Here is a 23753-nt window from a genome sequence, read left to right on the forward strand (position 1 = left end):
ATTTTTCAGTCACTTCAACACTTCCTGGTTGACAGTCCAGAGTTCCAGAAACCACTGACTCTCCAGACACCACCTTTCACTGGGTACCACACTGGCGTGTTTTTCTACTTAACACTTGACTACTCTACAAGATACGGATAATGTGTGAGAACTTACATGGTAGTGTCATAATATTAAAATGAAAAGTTTGTACAGAACTATAAAAAGGTTTTCTTCCAAGACAAGTAATAGTAGGAATGTTTTAACTTCAACTAGGAAACTTTCCCCAAGAGTGAAAAATAACAAAAACATTTAGTCCATTAATGAATTGTAATTTTCTATCTTCCAATCAGCACATTGTAATTGTTACATCAGTTATCAAATGCAGGTTTGTCTGTTCTCCAAGTTCAGTAGTTTGCTTTTTTGAGCTGGAGTCTCATTGTCACCAGACCAGAGTGCAGTGGTGCAATCTCGGCTCACTGCAACTTCCGCCTCCCGGGTTCAAGTGATTCTCCTGCCTCAGCCTTCGGAGTAGCTGGGACTACAGGCATGATGCCCAACTAATTTTTGTATTTTTAGTAGAGATAGGGTTTCACCATGTTGTCCAGGATGGTGTCAACCTCTTGACCTCATGATCTGCCTGCCTCGGCCTCCCAAAGTGTTGGGATTACAGGCGTGAGCCACAATGCCCGGCCTTGCCTTTTTTCTTAAAACTGAACTGTATCTCTGGCGGGGGGCACTGGTTCACTGCCTACATGACAGCCAGCTCCCCTTACCCAGCATGTCCTTTGATAACCCCATCACTCCCCAGTTGAGGGTCTCATCCACACTCAGTCTAGGCTTTGGTTAGCCTCCATGGAATCAGATAGTCACCAACCACGCAGCATATGAACTTCATCCACAAAAGACCACAATTTGCTTTATCGAGTCTGATCATTGCAACAAATCTTTTTGTAACAAAAAATCTCCTTGAGAGCAAATCACTAAATGTTCAGTGATAGAGAAGACACCAAGTAAATACATTGCCCAATAAAGATGTCATTTACCCTCTCAAAAAGTACAATCCTTAGTATTTCTTCTGAGAGTGATGAAGTTAGCTTGTGTCTTGTGTATAAAGGAATGTTTTAACTTCAACTAAGAGACTTTCCCCAAGGGTGAAGAAAGTAACAAAAATATTTAGTCCGTTAATCGAATTGTAATTTTGTATCTTCCACACACTACATTGTAATTATTACATCAGTTATCAAATGCACATTTGTCTGTTCTCCAAGTTCAGTAGTTAGCCTTTTTCTTAAAACTAAACTCTATCTATGGAAAGGTTTTCCATTCGTAGACAGCTTGAATTTAGCTGGATGTATTATAGACTGTGTGAAGCAACTCTTGTACCACCGGGGGCCTGCCCTCTGCCTGAGACTGTGGGACGTGATCTGTGGGGATGGGGGTGCATGAATGACACACAAATGATGAGTAATTACTAGTGAGAGTAATTCTAATATGTAGAATGAAAACAGGAATGGTTAAGTCATTTTGAAGAGAATGAATTAACGATGCATTGCAAATACATTAGATTTTAATCTTTAATATCTAACATTATTGCTTTAGGAAATTATTTCCCTGAACCAAGAATACAATGCTAATTGCATAAAAACATACACATATAAAAAGTAGTTCTCCATTTTCCCAGGAAAAAAATCCAAGTATAACTTCTAGAATAGTCAAGTTTCTTATTTTAATTATAATTAATGTCTTGGTCATCTCGTTTATTAGCTCTGCAACTTACATATTTAAATTAAAGAAACGTTATTAGACAACCGTTACAATTTATAAATGTAAGGTGCCATTATTGAGTAAATATATTCCTCCATGATTGGATGTGTCCCTTCTCCCACCAACTAATGAAGCAGCAACATACATTAGTTTAATTTTATTAGTAGATGATACACTGCTGCAAACGCTAATTCTCTTCTCCATCCCCATGTTGATTTTGTGTATATGTGTGAGTTGGTTAGAATGCATCAACCATCTAACAATCAACAGCAAGATGAGCTAGGCTTGGGCTTTCGGTGAAGATTGACTGTGTCTGTCTGAATCAAGTGATCTGACCTATCCTCGGTAGCAAGAACTCTTCGAACGGCTTCCTCAAAGGCTGCTGCCACATTTGTGGCATCTTTTGCACTTGTTTCAAAGTAAGGATAGTCGCCGTTATCCCTGCACCAAGCTTGGGCTTCTTCTGTAGACACCTGCCGTTCGCTTATGTCAATCTTGTTACCCAGAATCACAAAAGGAAAGCTCTCAGGCTCTTTCACATCTGCATAATATATGAATTCTTTCTTCCAGTTACTTAAGTTCTGGAAGCTTTGTGAATCATCAACACTAAAAGTAAGCAGGCAGCAGTCAGAACCTCTGTAAAATGGCGTCCTCAGGCTTCGGAATCGCTCCTGACCTGCCGTGTCCCAAATCTGCATGGTAACAAAATGTCCATCCACTTCCAAATCTTTATTTAAAAATTCCACACCTATTGTATGGAAGAGCTGGGTATCAAACTTATTAGTTACATATCTGTTCATAAGTGAACTCTTCCCAACTCCACCATCTCCAAGGAGAATTACTTTAAAAAGTGATGATTTTCCTGCCATTGTTAATCTCAAGAGCTTCAAGAACCCTGTAAAATAAAAAGGCACCATTACATTCCTTTATACCTATACACTCTTCTACATGATTCTATGAATATCAGCATTTAACTGAAACAAAACATATAGCCCCAGGGAATACCTAATAATAAGACTTCTTGTTTACTGAGCACTTAGCCATGTGCAGGCTACTATTCTACCATTATTCTCTGAAACAGCTGGGAAGGGCTCACTCTTCCCCTTTCTCCAGTCACAGTTGACTGTGAAGCTGACACTCAAGCTCAAGTCTGACCCCAAAGCCCTTGCTCTGAACCGTTACTCTACGATAAGCCCCTCTCTGTTCATAGTAAGCCCCACCACCATTTGTTAGAGATGGGTAGGAGACCAAAGTTCGCATGGTTTTTTGTTTTGTTTTGTTTTTTGAGACAGGATCTCGCTGTTACTCAGGTTGGAGTGCAGTGGGACCATCTTGGCTTACTGCAGCCTTGAACTCCCAGGCTCAAGCAATCCTCCCACCTCAGCCTCCCAAGTAGCTGGAACCACAGGTGCATACCACCATGCCTTGCTAATTTTTCTATTTTTTGTAGAGACAGGGTCTCAACCATGTTAACCAGGCTGGCTTCAAACTCCTCCACCCAAGCAATCCACCTGTCTTGGTCTCCCAAAGTGCTGGGACTACAGGCGTGAGCCACAGTGCCTGGCCCACATGTTTCTCTTAACAACTTCAAACAGCCCTTCAGTGCACAGTTGTGGTGTTCACTGATGGCCTCTCTCATACCAGGGACTTTCTCTATTACTTCCTACAACCCCTTCCCTTTCTCTCTTCAGACACAGGTGCTGTTAACCAGGAAAGCCAGAGACAGAATCTGACTTATCCTGCTGTGAAATAAAATATAAAGCAACCACTGAGTAAATGTACTTTATTCTCTTCATTAAAAACACTTTTTAATTTGTTCAAATTAATGTCAGCAGCAATGGAATTTTTACTTTAATATAATCTAGCACATTCTACCCACAAGATTCACTTGGGCAGTTCAAACACTTAAGGAACATGAGACTGTGCTGCTACTTGTGTGTTTTGAGGAGGAATGAAATAAATCTTGCTGGGTGCGGTGGCTCAAGCCTGTAATCCCAGCACTTTGGGAGGCCGAGACGGGCAGATCACGAGGTCAGGAGATCGAGACCATCCTGGCTAACCCGGTGAAACCCCATCTCTACTAAAAAAAACAAAAAACAAAAAACTAGCCGGGCGAGGTGGGGGGTGCCTGTAGTCCCAGCTACTCGGGAGGCTGAGGCAGGAGAATGGTGTAAACCTGGGAGGCGGAGCTTGCAGTCAGCTGAGATCCGGCCACTGCACTCCAGCCTGGGTGACAGAGCGAGACTCCGTCTCAAAAAAAAAAAAAAAAAAAAAAAAGAAATCTTAAATGAAAATGTGGTACTATATGTTCTTTAGAAGTCCTGTGGCAGGATTAAAAACTTTACTACACTACAAGAGCCAGCCTGTGGGGGGTGAGATTTCAGAGGCCTGTTGACAGACAGCTACTTCTAGGTGCTGGTGGGAGCACAGTTCCTGGTTAATCCTTCTGTTTACATTTTTATTGTGGAAAATTTAAAACATACATAAAATGTCTATATAATGAGTATAATACAATGAGCTCCCATGAACTCTAAACCCAGCTTCACCAATTATCAACTTATGGCAAATCTTGTTTCCTCCATAACCCCTCCAACTCTCCCTTCTCCCCAGTTATTTCAAATCAGATTATATCATTTAATCTGTACTTTAGTATTAAATGGTTTTTAAGTATACTAAAATGTATATAAGAAAATACTAGAGAAGCACTGTACAACAGAATTTGATGCAACAGTGGAAATGTCCAATATAGCAGCCACTTAGCCGCATGTGACTGTTGAACACCTGACATGTGGCTGATGGAAGTGAAAAACTGCATTTTAAATTGTATTCGATTTTAACTAAATAGCCACATTTAATGAGCCAATTGCTATATTGGAGAGCACAGATCTAGAACAAATTTGGTCAATAACCTTAATAGGAAAGTAGGTATTATGAATCCCTCAATGGGAAGGCAATAAAGACATGAATAATAATTGTTATATTGACCAGGATGAATTTGTAAAATCACTGCAGAAAACATTATCTGGCTGTCTCCTGGTTATATGCAATGTGAGCAACTACAGTATAACTGAACACTTCTGTAACATGTAGGAGTTCTGCATTTCTAACTACACTCTCCACTGTTCTGATAAAAACCTTGTAGCAGCTTGTATAATGAGAAATTAAATGAATGGGAAAATATTATTAAAAAATGATGGGACATACCTTAGTCCCTACCTCTTACTGGTTCTTTCAAATTACTACTACAGGCCAGGCAGAGTGGCTCACACCTGTAATCCCAGCACTTTGGGAGGCTGAGGCGGGCAGGTCACTTGAGGTCAGGAGTTCGAGACCAGCCTGGCCAACATCGTGAAACCCGGTCTCTACTAAAAATACAAAAAAAAAAAAAAAAAAAAAATTAGCAGGACGTGGTGGCGAGTGCCTGTAGTCCCAGGTACTCGGGAGGCTGAGGCAAGATAATCCCTTGAACCTGGGTGGCAGAGGTTGCCGTGAGCTGAGATCGCACTACTGCACTCCAGCCTAGGTGACAAAGCAAGACTCCATCTCAAAAAAACATAACAAATTAATACTACAGTAATTACTACCATAATTAATATTTATACAATTTAAACTGTCCAACACAAGTGTGTGGCAGTTAAGGTGCACAGCTTTTGAGAGACTTTTTCAATTTCAAATGTATTGCTCTACTCAATATCCAGACTAAATTAATGTTAAAGACGAAACTGAAACAGTCCCAAGCCCCTTACTTTCCTGACATAGGTAACAATGTGCTAAACTGGCTGCTTTAATTCTTTGGCATCTTTGCTTCAACAACTTCAACTTAAAGAGAAAAGACTGAAAACCATAAAAGCAAACCAAGTATTTTGGCATAGGGGAACCATCTATCTAATGTCTCCTCAGAATTCTTCAGTGGGTTGTTTCCCAGAGAAGGCAAGACACCTGGCCCCTGCTCTTGGCCAGCCTCACTCTAGCCACCTCCCCACTCACAGCCTCTGCTTCAGTCATTTCTGAATGCACCATCACACGGAACTGAAATTCAATTCCACCCGCTCAGCACACCTTACACTCTCTTGCCTCCTCCCTGGTATATGCTGCTCCTTGCTGGTGACTGCCCAATGAACCACTGTGCCTTTAGAACTGCTCAGCATGGTCATCGCCTCCACTGGGAACCCTGCCCCAGCAACTCTAATCCGATGTTTTTCCTTTCACACAATTTCCATGTTGTGTTATGACAGTACAACAGACATCATTTATTCTAATATTTTAATAAGTCTCTACTGATCTAACTGCCTTATCAGACACAAAGTTTTACCGTACATCACTGAATTTTTAGCATCTTTATATCAAATTACAAACCAGATCATGCAATCTAACAAACCCCACCCAGACTATTGGTTGCACATATCTAGTAAATTAAGTTTTAGAAATTCCTTGAAAGTGGTAATTTATAATTTTATCAAGACACTTTGATAGTTCTTTTCTTTTTTCATAATAATGTGGGACTTCCTAGTTTGTCTCATTCTGACCAAATGAATTTGGGGTATGCCAAACCCACCAGGAAACAGAGTATAGGGTACAATTTTTTACATTTCCCATCTACAGTTTGAGGCCTACCATATATTTCCATTTGGGAATATATTTGCATTTGCCAAAATAATTTCTACATGAATATCTCTCTGATTCTAACTGTAGAGCTGTATAAAAACACACATGGTGATATAAATAATTGTACACACCATCTTATTTACCAATGACATCTAACAAAAGCCAGTTTCATTCGATCTACACATAATATAACCACAATCAGCTTACAGACATTAAAAATATATTTTTTCTTTAAAAACAGTAAAATCTTTTGAAATTTCTTTAGTATAAGTTAAATAAATAAAGGGATCCTACCATGTTATTTTCAAAATTTGCCTAAAAAGGTAATGTGAAGTCTCTTATACTTCACAGTTTAAAATGACTGTCCAAAGACAAACAATTTTCGCCAAGGTTAAAACATTAGTAATTCTGCTAAATTCTATAAAGAAATCTGAATAAGGGGCCAGGCGCAGTGGCTCATGCCTGTAATCCCAGCACTTTGGGAGGCTGAGGCGGGCAGATCACTTGAGGTCAGGAGTTTGAGACCCGCCTGGCCAACATGGTGAGACTTCATCTCTACTAAAAATACAAAAATTAGCCGGGCGTCGTAGCACATGCCTGGAATCCCAGCTACTCAGAAGGCTGAGGCATGAGAATTGCTTGAACCCGAGAGGCAGAGGTTGCAGTGAGCCGAGATTGCGCCACTGCACTCTAGCCTGGGTGACACAGCTAGACTCTATCTTAAAAAAAAGAAAAAAAAAATCTATATAAGAAAAGCATATTACATATAGGTCATAAATTTTACCTGAATTTAATTGTTCAAGCATCATTATCTACAAAGAAAAAAATTAGAAAGCTCACCTTAACAGTGTATGTTTTCATAATTTTGAGTAAAATGAAGAATTAAAATGTTAAAGTACAGTATCAGACTTCTATTAGCAGCCAGATTCTTAACTTAAAAGAAAAACCTGAATACTGTCCATAACCTTTCTCAGTCCAAAAAAGTCCTACAATCAAATATTCTACTTTAATCATTACATTTTTCAAGAAGTTTTTCATCTATCCATCTTGTTTTCTAAGTTTCACATTCAGAGACAGATATGAAATTATATCAAGAGAAAATGTATAATATTTCATTCATTCTTTAAAACCTGCCCGAATTTTGGGTGGCTGAGAATGAGTCATATTCCAGAGAATAAAATGAAGATAACACAAAAGGGAAGACAGAAAAGGGCCATGAGAGGAAGGGGCACCAACATGATACAGGAAAGGTCAGGCTAAGGCTCAAGGGAGCCCAGCTTCCAGGCAGCCAAGGCAAAAATGAAAACGCTCTTGTTTCTGTGCAAATCAAAGCACAACTGTCAGAAAAGAGAACTTGTTCCTGGCACCAAATGCCATGAGCACAGCCCCATGGGCGAACTATTTAACATCCTGAATCCTCATGGGAACAACAGTGACAGCAGTACCTACCTCCTAGGGTTGTTGAGAAGATGCACTCAAACAACAGAGGAAAAGTGTTTCATCACAGTGCCAGGCTCATTACAGGAGTGCAAGAGTGTCTGTGAAATGAATACATGAGTAAGTCTTCACTGGCAGTTTTATAGACAGGTTCTTTTTATGGTCATGTCTTACATCAACCTTCAGTAAGGGCAACAGGCAGAACAAATTAGAGGACGATATAGGCCTACACTAGGAAGCTGAAGGATCCTAGTCCTAGAGTTCAAATTCAATGTCAAGGTCTCCCAGTGATCACTATGTGGAACTGTGCTAAAGTACTAGCCTCTATTGGTTTGAACCAAAGGTTTCAGCCACCCTCCCCACCCACCACTTTTAAAAGCAAAGGGCATTTTTGTGGGACTTACATATAGCAGTCCTTAATTTATAAAATACAATTAATAATAAAATGAGACGCTTCAAAATCCTGACATTTGGGGTTGAAGATGAAACAACAATAGCAGCTAGTAGCATTGAGCCCAGTATGTTATGCAAGCTACAACACTGTGTTTATTCCTCACAAGTCTCTTAGTACCTATTACACATGAGGATACTGACTCAGAGAGGTTACATGCATGCTCAAGGTCACACACCTAGTAAAAGGCGGGGGTAAGATATGAACATGGCCAACTGACTCTAAAGCCCAGGCACTTAACCCACTAGGCTACGTCAATCCCAACTGCCTATGCATCTGTTTCTGAGGTTCTACTGTTGTTGCTGCAGGTAGAATGAAGATAAGCAATTGCAAATGGTAAGAATCTTTCAAGCACTTGCTTTATTTCAAAATCTGCTCAAGAACAAGGTTGACCTGACAGAACTAGTAATCTCCAATCTTACTGACATGTAGCATAAAGCACATGTGTCTATGCTTTATTACAGTTCAAGTAGTTTAAAACATGTTTTACATAAAATGAGTCAAATTTTGCAGAAGCTTACCATTTGGTAGAACGATTGGGAAAGCAATTTTTCAATAAGTATTTAGTGAGTGCCTGCTATGAGCCAGACCCTGAAGATACAAGCCACACATACAGTCCCAAGTTTGTGAAGCTTGTAGTTGGGTGAAGGTGACATCCACACACAAATGCATTTAAGTCACAACTGTACCTCACAAAATGAGAGGTATATGGTATAAAGTACAACTATTCACACTCAGCCAAAAATCAAAGAACAACTTAAAATAGTGCAAGGGATTCTGCCCACCATCTCCCTCAGTGAGTGAGATGCACAATGTGTAAACCTGGGGCGCTCTCAATCAGACTCAGGTTCCCCGTGCCACTATCTTACGGAGCTGCCTGAGTCCATGAGAGTTCAGCCACCTGGGGGACTTAATTTACATGCAAACATGATCCTGTAACACAAGCCAACTATTTCACTTGCTGAGCTGCAGTTAAGGAAAAAGAGGTAACTTCCAACATCGGAGGGAAACTAGGCTGTGTTATGCTGTGTTAATGAGAGACTGTACATCGGTTTCTAGTGTGATGTTTCCAAAGCAATGTCTCCATGATCATTTTAGCCATGTGCTGCCATGAGAACACAGCCCTCGCCAAAGTCTGATTCCGCTGGAGGGGATTTGACCCAGGGGAAGTAGGTTTGATCACAGATTAAGCTCAGCAAGAGCAAGAGAAAACTATGAGAAAAGAGGAGGGAGCAGGAACCAGAAAGTGGGACCAATCCATGCCAAAGAAGCCTGGCTCTGGCATGAACTGGGAGAATTCAAGGTAGGCCCGAGCACCTGGAGGCTGGAGAGTGAAGAGTATGCTACAAAGACGGGACTGAAGGAAGAGGCCCAGGAGCAGGGAGGGGAGTAGAAGCCACGGGAAGGATTTCTGCCTGTACTCTAGGAATGATGGGGAGTCTCTGAAATAGCTTCAGCAGTGGGTGACCTGGTCAGATAAGGAGTCCAGAAAGCTAACTGGATGCAGTGGGAGAAGGGCTGTGGGTGAGGTGGGGAGGAAGGCCTTGGACAAGCTGGGATGGATGCCACTACGATCCCTCTCCACTACTAACAGTGTCAGCTAGGCTTACGACTGAAAATTGAGGTGGTTGTACCTCACACTTGATCCTCCAGTAAGATATTTACTATATGACTTCATACTTTACCTTGTTCACGTTCAAATCCCTGGCCCTTTACCTGTCTAACTCCTAGTCACCTGTGCAGATGCAGCTAGACCTCATCTCCTCCTGAACACCTACTGGACATCTCCAACTGAACCCCCTTCCTCGACACTCCTAACCACCCTGTGCGTGCCTCCACCATTTACCATAAGGAATTCTGTAATTGACATGCCTACTATGTCTAGTGAAAATGAAACACGCTCTCTTAAAAAACTCACATTACATGGATATGTACTATACAATTACAGAAATGTCCATACATTTTTGAGTTGTCAGTGTTTTAGATTGCAGCAAAAAAGTGCATACCCATACTATTATCAAACCACCTTCCCCTAAAAAGAAAGAAAATGTCCATCAATTGATGAATGGATAAATAAAATGCGGCATACATCCATGCAATGCTGTAATGTAGACAAACCTCAAAAACATTATGCTAAGTGAAGGAAGTCAGAACAAAAGCCTACCTACTGTGTGATTCCATTTATATAAAATGTTCAGAATAGGCAGATATGGAGACAGTAGATTCATGGCTGCCAAGGGATGGGGCGGGGGGCGGTGGCAGGTAAAGGAGGAGTGACTGCTAATTGGTATGGGGTTTTTTTTGGAGGGGGGTAATAAAAACATTCTGGAATTAGATAGTAGTGATGGTTGTACAACTCTGAATATCCTATAAACACCAATGAATTGTATACTTTAAAAGGGTGAATTCGGCCAGGCGCCGTGGCTCACACCTGTAAACCCAACACCACGGGAGGCCAAGGCAGGCAGACCACTTGAACTCAGGAGTTTGAGACCAGCCTGGGCTACATGGTGAAACTTCATCTCTACAAAAAATACAAAAATTAGCTGGACGTGGTGGCGCATGCCTGTAGTCCCAGCTACTCAGAAGGCTGAGGTAGGAAGATCACCTGAGCTTGGGAGAGGTCAAGGCTGCAGTGAGTTGTGATCACACCACTGCACTCCAGCCTGGGTGACAGAGCGAGACCCTGCCTTGAAAAAAAAAAAGAAAAAAAAAATTACTGTATGTGAAAATACATATGCAAATCTCCTGAGAATTAAAAATATGACCCTAGAATTAGATTTACACAACTAGAGCTACAAATGTTCTCCTTGTCCCTTCAGCAGCATCCCTTTAAATAAATCATTTACATGTACAACAGACACTACTTTCGGATTCCCATACCACATGCTGGTACCAATATATGCTGTGTATGTCATACACTAATCCGAATGTAAAGCTGGATAAGCAGGTCACTGGCAGGAAAAAAAATGAACCACATTGCCAGCAGATACCACAAAATTCAAAAGACAAAAGAACATTTTATATTAACCCTTTCCTTAACACTATTTTCCCAACTTTTCTATTATGTACTTTTATATTATCAATTGTTCATGAACAGTTATTGAGTAGTACCCTTTTCTCTAGCCTTCTCCAACCCCTTGCTGGCTTCCAAAGCCATACACTACAATAAACCAAGGGGAAGACTAGAAAGCCTCAAGGTCCAAGCATCAAGAATATAATTCTGCTGGCCAGGCACAGTAGCTCATGCCTGTAATCCCAGCACTTTGGGAGACCGAGATAGGCAGATCACTTGAGCCCAAGAGATCAGGAACCAGCCTGGGCAATATGGTGAAACCCCATCTCTACAAAAAATACACAAATTAGCCAGGTGTGATGGTACGTATTTGTAGTTCCAGCTACCTGGGAGGCTGAGGCAAGAGGATTGCTGGAAAGGCGGAGGTTGCAGTGAACCGAGATTGTGCCACTGCACTCCAGCCTGAGTGACAGAATGAGACTCTATCTCCAAAAAAAAATATATATATATATATATATAAATCTCTAATATGACTGTGTATGTGATTGAAGTTAGACTTTTTTTTATTGGTCCTGGATCTAATTGTCTCCATTCCTACAGATAACTAAATTCAATTTATTTATTATTTTTATTATACAAGATTTTTGAGCATGGCATTCAAAGAGCTATCCAACATCAGTTACAAGCCTGCACCAATTATATCCCTACTACTGACCATCCCCACACCTATCACTGGCATTTTCTGTCCATATCTTTGCTCGGGCTGTTACCTTGACCTGCGAGGCCCCTCCCTACTTCGATGGCTATGACCATTTTAGTCATCAGAGGCCCAGTCCAGATCACCTCATGTAGGAAGCCAGGGCCGCCCTAGCAACCTAATCTTTCTCTTTTCTTTGCTCTCATCATCATTTCCACATCTTTACAACTCTCATTTACTTATGTTCTAATCACCTTCTGTCTTGTTTCCTAATTACAATGTCAACTCCCTGGGAGGGACACACAACACCTAATTGCATCTATTCACTTGTCCCTTTTTTGTTCTGCCACTTCTCATACAATGCTCTACATTTGGTGAGGTGCAAATAAATGCTAAATTGAGAACGAAGAGTGTATTACTTCCTCTTTTATTCTTGTTATTCTATTATTATTCTATTTGTGCTTTCTGTACTTAAAATTCTTTGTTTCTCTCTCAGTTCTCCCTGCATTCTATTTTTGAAGTCTATTAAAATGTGTGGGAAGGAACAAAAAAATTGATTCTTACTTGCAATGCCAATGAGAATCCCACTTTAAGTTCCCTGACTGCGACAGGGAGCTGGCAAATGCTGAAAACCAACTACATTCCTTAATAAACTGCCAAAGGGAGAGCAGGCATCATTTGTAAACTGCCTTCTCAAAACTTGAATTTTAAAACACATATTCTGTAACCCCTCCAAAAACTTAAATTGAATTTATCACTCCTGGTTTAAATTTAGGAACAGATTTTTTTTTTTTTTTGGTCAAATTCACAAGTTCCTTTGGATTCACCCTGAATGTCCTACTTAGAGGTGTACGTATCACTTCACTTCACTTCATAGCTTCAGAAAGTGAGGTTCAAAGAAAACCAGGGAAACAAAAATATGGATAATCTGAAAATTATTTTTGCTGGAGCTGTATTAATTTCCTCATAGCTTAATTTAGGCGTGTCTCACTTAACAGTCTAATTGGTTCCACTGTTTCTAAAAACTTCCTGATTGTCTTACGGAAATTTATGAACAAGAAGCAAGTCAAGGAAAGTCATTACGTCTAATGGGTACCAGTTCTACAGCAAGAAGTTACCAAAAAAAATAAAGAAGTAAGAAAAATACTATCAGAAAATACCATATTTAGTGTGCAGGAAGAAGCAAAAGAAAGAAAAGGAAATACCATAGGAATAGGCCAATTTGGAGGCAAGACCTGCCAAGGTGAAATAAATTATCTAGTCCTATCTAGTTAATCACTGAGCATTACCTCAAGAACAGGAGGCAGCTAGAGGAGAAAAACTGTATTATCAAACCATACTATCGCTATGTCAGAGCACCTCCCCTATTGAAAGAACTTATTTCAATTAAGTAACTTTTTTTGAAGCTGAATCAGCTAATTTAACTTTTAAGAAATATGTTAACTTTTTTCTTAAAACAAGGCACCTCTGTAGGTATGCTAACTAATCACTAACAGTGGTGGGGGTAGTGGGAAGGGAGGAATTGAGAACGGCAAAAAAAAAGAAAAAGACTTAGTTAAGGAACTAAATCTTAAACCATCATGAAACTATAGTGCAGCAAGATCCAACAGAGCCTTCTGCAATGATGACAATGTTCTATAATCTGCACTGCCCAATATGGTAGCCACTAACCACATGTGGCTATTGAGCACTGGAAAGTAGCTGGTCTAACTGAAGAACTGAACTTCTCATTTAATTTTAACTAGTTTAAATTGCTACATGAGGCTAGTGGGAACTGTGCTGGACAGTGCAGGCCTAGAGTGTGGTTAATTGGGAGTCCATGAAATGAGCTTCAGGGGGAATATACACTCCCTAGAATCACATGTGAAATAAGGATCAGAGCATTGGTGGAGGTTTGTGTGCTTGTGCTTTTTTTCTGGAAAGAACAAAAAAGGTTTCATCAGATCTTAAAGGAGTTTGGACACCAAGAAATGATTGCTACATGCCTGCATCATTTGTATGTTATGTGTGATCCATTTCTGTAGCTCTTAACACCCTTCAAGACTTTTTGTCTTTAGCAGTATTTCCTCTTTCTCTCCCTCACCCATGAGACTTTTATGAATATTACACTTTGACCATAAACTGTGATAGTTCAGTGAACTGCCTTACAACTGCTAGTCCTGAGAAGTGAGGATAATATTTTGATTTTTTGTTCTGCTTAGGTTTTAAGAACCAAGCATAAATCTACCTGCGATAAGGCACTTACCTGTAAAAGGCACTTACAATACTTTTTGACAATAAAGAAAAGAGTGCACTTTGGAAGACAGAATTAAAATGCAAAGACATAGATAAAAGTCACAAGATGAGAACATGGGGAATTAAAGGTAGCTATTTCAGGAAGAAAAACAATTTATGAAAGGAATGAATTTGAACATATACGTCAGAAAAATATATTAAAGCAGCAAAACACAAATCAAAAATGATCTGCAACATCCTGCTATCACCTAAAGAAACACTGGTTCTGAGGCCTCCCTTCCAGTTAGATAAGAAACCAAATGTCTTTAATTTACAGCAGACAAAGCCAGGGGTTATAGAACTATACAAACTCACTGAGGGGCTCCACAAGGCATGGAGCCACAGCAAAAGGAAACTTCTCGACTGTTAGAGAAGTTAATTACAAGGAGTGAGGATTTCCTAAGAAGATACATTTAAAAAGGGGTAGCTATGTCTGGTATATAGGACTCAACTAGACTAGAGGCTCCCAAATACCATTCTGCAGGGAAGTTGTCACCAGCTCAACACTACAGGCAGCTCTTCATCAAGTTCAGTTTATCCAATGTAACTGTCACTTTGTCAGTGATCCCCCAGGTCTGCCCTATCGAAGTGTTGAAACTGACTTTTCTCACAAAAAGCTTTCCAAACCCAGCCTCACTCTGCCCATCACTACCCATTTCTCAATCTGCCTGCAAACCTGATTAACTCTCTGCTCGGCTTATAGGACACCAGGGCTCCCACTCCATCCTTTCCCCTGATTGTCAGCAAAAGTCACCAAAGACCTCCTAATGGCCAATCCAATGGCTTTTTCTCAGTCCTCATCTGAATGCCCTACGGCACATACAACCCTAAGGTGAATACAGAGAAAACTTCTTCTCTCAGGACTTTATTGTGTATGTTTCTAGAAAACACCTGCAAGTTCGACCAGCAATTCCACCTGAGGCCCAGGTAGTAGACAGTGAATTCTCTCAGGTGTAGTGATCTGTCTGGATGTGCACGAACTAAAATCTTGGAAGGGTACCCAAGTCTTTTTTCTTTTTTTAAAAGACAGAGTCTCTCTCTACCACCCAGGCTGGAGTGCAGTGGCATGATCATAGCTCACTGCAGCCTCAAACTCCCAGGCTCAAGTGATCCCCCCACTTCAGGCTCCAGAGTAGCTGGGACTACAGGCGCAGACCACCAAGACTGGCTAATTTTTTTTTTTTTTTTTTTATTTTTTGTAATGACAAGGTCTAACCATCTTGCCCAGGCTGGTCTTGGAACTCCTGGGCTCAAGCAAGCCTCCCTCCTTGGCCTCCCAAAGTGCTAGGATTACAGGTGTAAGCTACCACGCCTGGCCTCAAGTGTTTTTAAAAACAAATAAGGAAACAGAGGCCTAACTGGGAAAGTGTCTTTCTTACACAGGATCACACAACTAGCCAGAGGCACAGGGGAAACCTTCAAGTCTGAGCCAGGACTCACCACCCATTACTGCCTCTATCAGGTCCAAACAGCCTGGCAGTAATCCTCTTGAAAATGTTTCCTAATTGTCCATAAAACCACTCTGATAATAGGTTCTGCTTTCTCTCCTCCTTGGTCCCTTAGCTTTCTAAAACATAGACAGCTCCCTTTCCTGACAAGCTCTTCATGAAGCTATTTCACGAGACTGAAACCCTTACCTGTTTCCAGATGGTATCTCCCTGGGCTATAAAAATCAGTGACTCCTAAAGTCTACCTCTGCATGTCTGGGCCAGACAAGAATTTGCAACCCCTTGTATAATATGTTCATCTGGTACCCTGATGGTAGTTCAAATTCAACACATCTAAAACTGAGCTAATTATTTCCTCCATTTCGAAAATCTCTTTATTCTTTTCTCTTATGCACTTCATTCAGCCACACATGAAATATGTCCACTTTCGCACTACCTATTGCTATTGCCTTGCTTGCTCAAATAATAAATGCTATGGCTGTAATTATATTAGCAGCCACTATTAACTGAATATCTACTAGGTACCTGGCATACAGCACCTTAAAATCACCTGCAAGTTGGACACTATCATCCATGTTTTATAGATCAATAAACAAGTCCACAAACTTCCCCAGGTCTAATTAAATAGGGCAGGTCAAGTATGTGTTATCTTCACTCCCACCCAGTGACAGAAAAGGTCTACATAAGGTACAAATCCAAAAAGGACACCAAGAAAGAACAACTGTAGATGCAAGACAGCAACAAAATTTAGAAAGTGGAAAGCAAATGGTCTGGGAGTGACAGAGTGAAGAGACAATGAAACCTAATGCGGAAAGCAGCAGCCAACAATGAGAAAGCTGATTCCCACCAGACAACTGGAAAAGAACTGAACAGCACACGGGCACTTCCTGAGACTTCTCCAGACAGGCCGGGTCCGGAAGCTCAAGGGGTCCCCGAAAGGCTGTAGATTCCATGACCCACATCCTTGTGCCACCTTAGCAGACCCAATTCCTAAAGTATTGCACCCAATGGAGAGAAAGCACAAAGGAAAGTGGAGCTGGAGGGACCATCTGCACAGGAAACCTGAACTGCAGTCTCTTTCCTCTGTGTCCCTCCCCTCAGTTTAGCAACTAAAAGGGTAGCATCCCAAAACTGCAAAGCTCTGGGGGAAATGAGGGGCCCAAGGGAAAAGCTTACAGATACTGGAAGGGGGGATGGAGAATTAAAAAGGGACTTTGATGTCTTTTCTCCTTACCGCTAAACCTTGTAGTCCATACACTAGAGCCAATAATACCAACTTCTAATCCTAAGGTTCCCAAACTGCATGCTGAGGTGCCCCAAAGCATTATGGCAAATTCACAGGGGCAGGGCAGGCTATTTTAAATTCTGAGGGAAACACAGATACTTGACATTTGTAGGGCACCACACTGGAGGGGAGTTAATTAGATTGTGCTGCATTCCTTTCGATGACATCATATCTTCATGAAGCTAGGTTTTCCAGGACTGCTGTGATAAAAATCAAGTACTGGGCACAAATTAAAGTGGATTATGAGGGTGGCAACTGTTTGCTCCCAAACAACCATTTTTAAATGTTATTTAGAATATTAGCACTCATTCCAAAGAACATTCTGCACTCACCAATGGGTAGTCCTCAGGCAGTTCTGATCTGACTTCCAACCACATTATGTATGTATTTCCAAGTATATACATCTGATCAAATACACAGGTGTGAAACTACACAGACCAGGGCAGTCACCTAGCTGCATAAACACTCCTATCTGTTAAGAGTTCTGCATAGCAAGTTCTAGAAACAGAAGTCTGTAAGCCTTTTTTTTCCCCAGGTTTTTCCAACGCTGAGAACACAGACAGTCTTATGGGCACTGACCTTTTGGAAATTACCTTAGCTTCTGTACCCAAAAATCTAATCCAATTCACACGAACTTGAAATTAAAATACAGTAGTCAGTTCAACTCCTTTATACTGCTTTGCTCTCTGTCACACTTGAATAAAGAATGTGGCAATGAAATGAATATGTCCAGTTGTTCTATAGTGTTTCTCCATCCCCTGTCAAACAACAGAATACGTTTGTACGAGTCAGGCCTAAGACAAAAGTGGAGTCTGTGTCCACAGACTCCCAGAGAACTCCTGGAGAATGCAATGAGCTGGCTTCCATGCAGCCAGAATGTGAAGCCGGGACAGCCTGTTTCACTTCTCCATTTTTTTTTTTCCAAAATATACACCCAGTCTCTCTCTACCTCAGGCAGATCTAGCTGTTACCTTCCTTACATTCATTTACATCTAGTCATCCTCACTGTACTCCTAATAAACAACAACAGTGTTCCAACGCCTGAACTCACCAGGGTCAAAAATTAACAAAAGGATTGGAAAAATCCAGAATGTGGAAATACCCAGAGCACACAGGTTCACAACATGCTCAGTATCAAGAGTCATGTTGAGAAACAGATTTCTCCTCCAAGTTATCTAACTAGCCCTGGCACTCCTGGGCTCTCTGGCAACATGGTCTGGGACCGCCTCCGACCTCCCTCCCCTCTGCCTACACACCTAGGTGGCTCCAGGTCTCCTCCCTCAGGCATCCTCGCCTTCCAATTGCATCATAGCTTTCCACCAAACTCCCTGAAACATTTTTTGAGTTCACCCTCACTCCTCTATAAAAAAGTCCTTAATAAATGTTCTCTGTTGATGGCCTACTTAGTCACAAATCCTATTCTCTTACGCTTGGTTTTGACCGATGAGTTTATTATCTATACAGCTTTCAAGTTAGATGCGTTGCCCAAACACACACACACTTCCATTTGGCTTACTTCCTCCTGCTGCTTAACTAACACATTGCCTGGGCAGAACTCCTTGGAAGCTAATAATTTGCTGCCTCTACTTTGTGTCATATAATCTCCTAGAGATTATAAAGCACAGCCGTCTCATTTTACCCAGAAGGAAATGTGGTGACCTAAGTTGGGCGGAGGAGTGAGCCAATTAATGATCAAACAAGACAACTCTGGCACCAATTTCTCTCGACCCTTCCCAGAATAAAACACGTCACTTTTGTCAGATTCCGTGTGTATGCACTAGCAATCATTTTGAGGTGTGTAACTCAACATCCTCCCTACCCCATAGCAGACAACTCCTGAAGAGGCAGAGAAATCTATTCATCAGCAAAGAACGTGCTGTGCATTGGCATGAGTCAAAAACCAAGCTACCAACAAAAAGATGCCATGTTGATTGCATGAATAACACTCACAGTGATGCCTAAAAAGAGATGCGATCCTTTTTGACTGCTCCAGTCAACCATTCCCTCCCAAAGTTCACCTAATTCTGCCACCAGAATGAAGCAGTACATATTTTGAAAGGTCTGCTCTTAGATAGGCATGAAAATGAAAAAAAAAGACTGGAAAACACCAGAAAGTTATGGCAAAGTCATTAAAAAATTCATCATTTATTTCTTGATTCCAGTGATAAAATGCAGGCATAACTATTTCTCTGGTGAGATGAAACTTAAGGATGAATTTTATGCTCAACAAGAATGGCTTCTCAATTGGATTCCTGTAAATATTCACACGTGGTTAACCGTACAAAACTGTACCAAACACATCAAGTTTTCCCCATTTCATCTAAGTCTGCCCACAGTAAACACCATGACACAGGTACTTCTGTGCCAAGTGTGGAGTTGTTTTCTTTAATTACTATTTTTTTTTTAGCGACAAGGTCTCACTCTATCGCCCAGGCTGGAATACAGTGGTGCGATCATGACTCACTGCAGCCTTGAACTCCAGGGCTCAAGTCGTCCTTCTGCCTCAGCCTCCAGAATAGCTGGGACATGCACCACCACACTGAGGTAGGCTACTTTTTTTTTAGTTTAGTTTTTGTAGAGACGGGGGTCTCACTATGTTGCCCAGGCTGGTCTCAAACTTCTGGGCTCAAGTGCTCCTCCTGTGTGGGTCTCCCAAAGCGCTGAGATTACAGGCATGAGCCACCACACTCAGCCTGTTTTTTTTTTTTTTTTTTTTTTTTTTTTTAAATGAACACCTGGCCCCTGTCCTTGAGTAGCCCAGGCAATAAATTCTGTTCTAGGATGATGTCAGAACCTAATCTTATGACTGTGATTGGACTGTAAGTTTCAGGAAGGTTAGGACTCCCCACTGCCCTTCTCATCAGCACCTTTGTATCAGTGCCCCACAGGCTGCTCAAACAACTGAAATAATGCAGAAACTAAACTGTCTAAGTCCACTTTAATGGCTCTGAATAGCTCTAAAGTTCTTTTTGTCATTTTTGCCTTAAAACAAAAAACAGATTCTGCTACCAGAAATTATTTGCTCCTTTTTTTTTTTTTTTTTTTTTTTGAGATGGAGTCTCACTCTGTCGCCCAGGCTGGAGTGCAGTGGTGTGACCTCGGCTCACTGCAATCTCTGCCTCCCGGGTTCAAGTGATTCTCCTGAATTCAGCCTCCTGAGTAGGTGGCATTACAGGCATCCGCCACCACGCCTGGCTAATTTTTGTATTTTTAGTAGAAACGGGGTTTCACCATGTTGGCCAGGCTGGTCTCGAACTCCTGACCTCGTGATCCACCCACCTCGGCCTCCCAAAGTGCTGGGATTACAGGCGTGAGCCATCGTGCCCAGCCACTCACTCTTTAATCTTTCAAGTGAATATGCTTCTCAGTAGAGAGAATTTTCCCCTGCTCACTGTTAAAATGATGAGGTATCCCAAATAGGAAAATGACATTGCATTTGAAAAACTACAAAAGCAGTTGAAATGTAAGCTCTGGGGTTACTCGGACTGCTGAAAAGCAAGGTTTCTCAACCGTGGCACTACTGACATTTTGGGCTACACAGCTCTTTGTTGTGGGGGGGGGGGTGTCCTGTAGGTTATAGAATGTTTAGCAGCAAAAATTAAAAATTAAGTAACAAAAAAAAAAATAAAAAAGAATGTTTAGCAGCATCCCTGGCCTCTACCCACTAGATGTCAGCAGCACCTCCCTTGCCCCCAGGTGTGAACCAAAAATGCCTGCAGACATTGCCAAATATCTCCTAGGAGGACAAAATTGTCCTCTCTTCCAGTTGAGAACTATTACTCTAAAATTACCCAGATCTGCTTTGAATCCCCGCTCCACCCCATCACAACCTGGGTCATCTTAGAAAACAGACTGAATCTTCCTATGCCCCCCCAAATTCCTCAACTGTAACATGGAGCTCTTGCTGAAGAAATGCTATGAAAATTAAATGAAATGATGTACGTACAGGATTTACATGCATAGAATATTCACTGCGCCAGAGTGAGTGCTCAATAAATGGTCAGAAATGAGGGGAGGCTAAACAAAAAATAATTTCGAGAACTCAAAAATCTTATCTTTAGGCCTCCAGAGTACTGTAGTCTAGACAGAAGAAATGGTTGAGATAGAAACAAAAAGAGATGAGAGAGGTTGGAAAAGAAGTGATAGAACTAAGGTATTATTCCCCTTATCTCTTAAGAACCCGGCTTGGAGTCAAAGCCAATAGATGTTCTACTTAGTTTTTGCCTATCTACTCTAACATTCCAAATAATAAATGAAAAATATGCCCAGATCCCAAAAGTCTCCAAAAGAGAAACTTTGTAGTATAAACGAGGAATTTACTACAGCAGACACAAAAATTCTAAAAGCACCAGATTTCCACAGCATTGTCTTAGATTTAGGAATCCAAATAACACACTAAAGTTCTAGAGAAGCAATCATGATAACTGCATAATCTTCTAAAGGAAAAACTAAAGGCTGGCTTCTTAAAAGTTCCTAACTGAATCGTTCCAGGTTTCTTTATCTCTAGTTTTGCTCCACTGGACAGCTTCTGAGAGTACAGGCAATGCAGGGATTTTCCATTACAACGGTGCCAGAGACCAAAGGACAAACACATTTTTAAAAAAGCAACCAAATTCTGCCCATTGATTTTTATCAGGACGCTGAAATCCTATGAAAAGACTGTGGTCACGTGCCGATTTGGAAACTAGCAGAAAAGTTATTCCTCAAAAGAACTGTAGTCACGAGATGCGTCATCCCTTACCAAAAAAAAAAAAAGGCAATACGTCCACCAACTATTTATTAAGTTCAGCACGTAAATTTCTCATCTTGCCTTTCTACTTACCAAGTTGGAAGAAAAAAGGGAACGCGATCGTGAAACGTTAGCCAGCGCCTGAATCAGATAATGCCCCCAAACCTCCTGCAGCCTCTAACATTGGCTTTACTTTCCGAATTCCTCACCCAAGTGGTCATAAGACATCGAGCAAACACGTTCTGCTTAGGTGGAACTTCAGAGGTCGCCAAAATCAAGTCGTGGGAGCGCCTTTGTTTTCCCTACATTAATCACTCGGGTGTAGGATTTGGTTTGGGGACTGTGGATGTGCTTCCCGGAGTGGTTGGGGAAAGGCTGGCGTGTACGTGTGTTCCCAGGTGACTGGGTGTATTTCTCCGTGTGTATGTGCACGGGTGTCCGGGCTTTTGTATCTCCCTCTCTCCAGTGTTTGTGTGCGTCCCTGTGTGTGTTTCCGTGTGTCCCTCTCCCCAAAGGTGTGGGGACCCGTCTTTCCTCCTGCGTCAGACAGCAGGCAGGGAGACAACCAGCCGTCCTCGCTCCCGGGGCGGCCTTGTGACCCGCGCTAGCCCCGCGCGCACCGCACCCCGCCCCAGCTGCCCGAGGCCCTAGCCGCCCCCTCAGACCCCGACACCCGCGCGCTCCGCCCGGCCCCGAAGGAGTCCCGAGTCCCGCTCACCTCGCGGCCACACGGAAGACGAACCGGGAGCTCTGGGCCGGCCCGTCTGGGTGCAATGAGGGCAGAGAGAGGGTCGGGGACCTGCACAGCAGGAGGCAGCGGCGGTAGCGCAGCCAGGTTCCAGGTCCAGCTGCTCCCGTCCAGCGCGGAGGGAACAACATGGCGACGGGCCGGGGCGGGGCGAGGGGAAAAGCAGGGCGGGGCCCCGGGAGGCGGGGCCTGGAAGGCGGGGTCCCGCGGCCCAGGCCCTGGGAGTGGGGCCCGTGGGAGGTGGAACCGAGGCAGGCGGGGCCTGAATCGTGCTTTTCCTTTGGGTCGATTGCTCCTCAAGTGTCCCCCCGTCTGCGTTCGGGCGAGAGCGAGTACGAAATAACTGTCATTTTGAAAAGTTTACGTAAAGTGGAAATAACCAGACCTCATGAGCACAGTCACAGGATGTCGTGATTTCAATGACAGAAACGACTAGGCAAACGGACAAAGAACAAACAGGTAGATGAAAAATGAAAACAGTTGTGATATTGTGGAAAAACAAGAACTTTTTAAATGAAGCTATTAAAACTTTCCTTTAATCTTGTTAAAATACTGCCTCTGTCATCTCTAAATGGAAAGCGATGGTGCAAAAGTGGTACTGGAGAAGCTCTCCTTAAGTCCTTGCTTTATGTGTGAAGTTGAGTGCATGAATCCTATGATACAGAACCCTGCAAGTGGGAGGGACTCATAGTGACATCTCAATACATTTAATTTGTTTGTGATTTAGTTTGTTTATCAGAAAACCAAATACTGCATGTTCTCACTTATAAGTAGAAGCTAAATGATGCGAACGCATGGTCACATAGGAACGACACCAGGGCCCACTTGAGGGTGGAGGGTATGAGGAGGAAAAGGAGCAGGAAAAAAACTAGGTATCAGGTACTATGCTTATTACCTGGGTAACTAAATAATCTGTACACCAAGCCCTCGCAACAGGCAGTTTACCTACATGACAAACCTGCACATGTACCCCTAAACCTAAAATAAAAGTTTTTTTAAAAAGATTTAGTCTGTTTATTTTCCAAGACAAAGATCTCACTTTTATGATGTTGGGGCCCACAACAATTTAAATAATCTCCAGCTCTCTGGGGAGTCATTTTCAGGTAATGACTTTTCATTCAGCACTAGAAAGGTCATATTTGAGAAAGTTTCTCACAAATTAAAAAGGCAATTTTAGAATGCTTCTGAAAACAACACATAAGCTTAAATATTTTTTTTTCTCATAAACAGAAATCTGTTTCTTATCTGCAGGTCATTTCCCCAAGGAAATATGTATAAACGTTTATAAAATACAAATCTGTTAAATTGGAGGGAAGA

At 41.8% G+C, this 23753-nt stretch overlaps 1 protein-coding gene across 2 annotated transcripts; it reads right to left on the minus strand.

Annotated features, from left to right (window-relative positions):
- Positions 1-1531: 1531 nt before the first annotated feature.
- Positions 1532-22598, minus strand: RAB9A (RAB9A, member RAS oncogene family). Of its 2 annotated transcripts, XM_010354054.1 has the most exons (3): positions 22407-22598; positions 7801-7889; positions 1532-2641 (listed from the first exon to the last, which is right to left on the minus strand). In XM_010354054.1, exon 3 carries the CDS (start codon positions 2613-2615, stop codon positions 2010-2012), a length of 606 nt encoding a protein of 201 aa, XP_010352356.1. In that variant the 5' UTR covers positions 2616-2641; positions 7801-7889; positions 22407-22598; the 3' UTR covers positions 1532-2009. The 2 variants fall into 2 exon arrangements, with proteins under 2 accessions (XP_010352356.1, XP_010352357.1); XM_010354055.2 differs by lacking the exon at positions 7801-7889 and having other exon boundaries at positions 22407-22573.
- Positions 22599-23753: the final 1155 nt, after the last annotated feature.

Source organism: Rhinopithecus roxellana, chromosome 7, assembly GCF_007565055.1.
Source record: "Rhinopithecus roxellana isolate Shanxi Qingling chromosome 7, ASM756505v1, whole genome shotgun sequence".
In the NCBI taxonomy this organism is placed as follows: Eukaryota; Metazoa; Chordata; class Mammalia; order Primates; family Cercopithecidae; genus Rhinopithecus; species Rhinopithecus roxellana.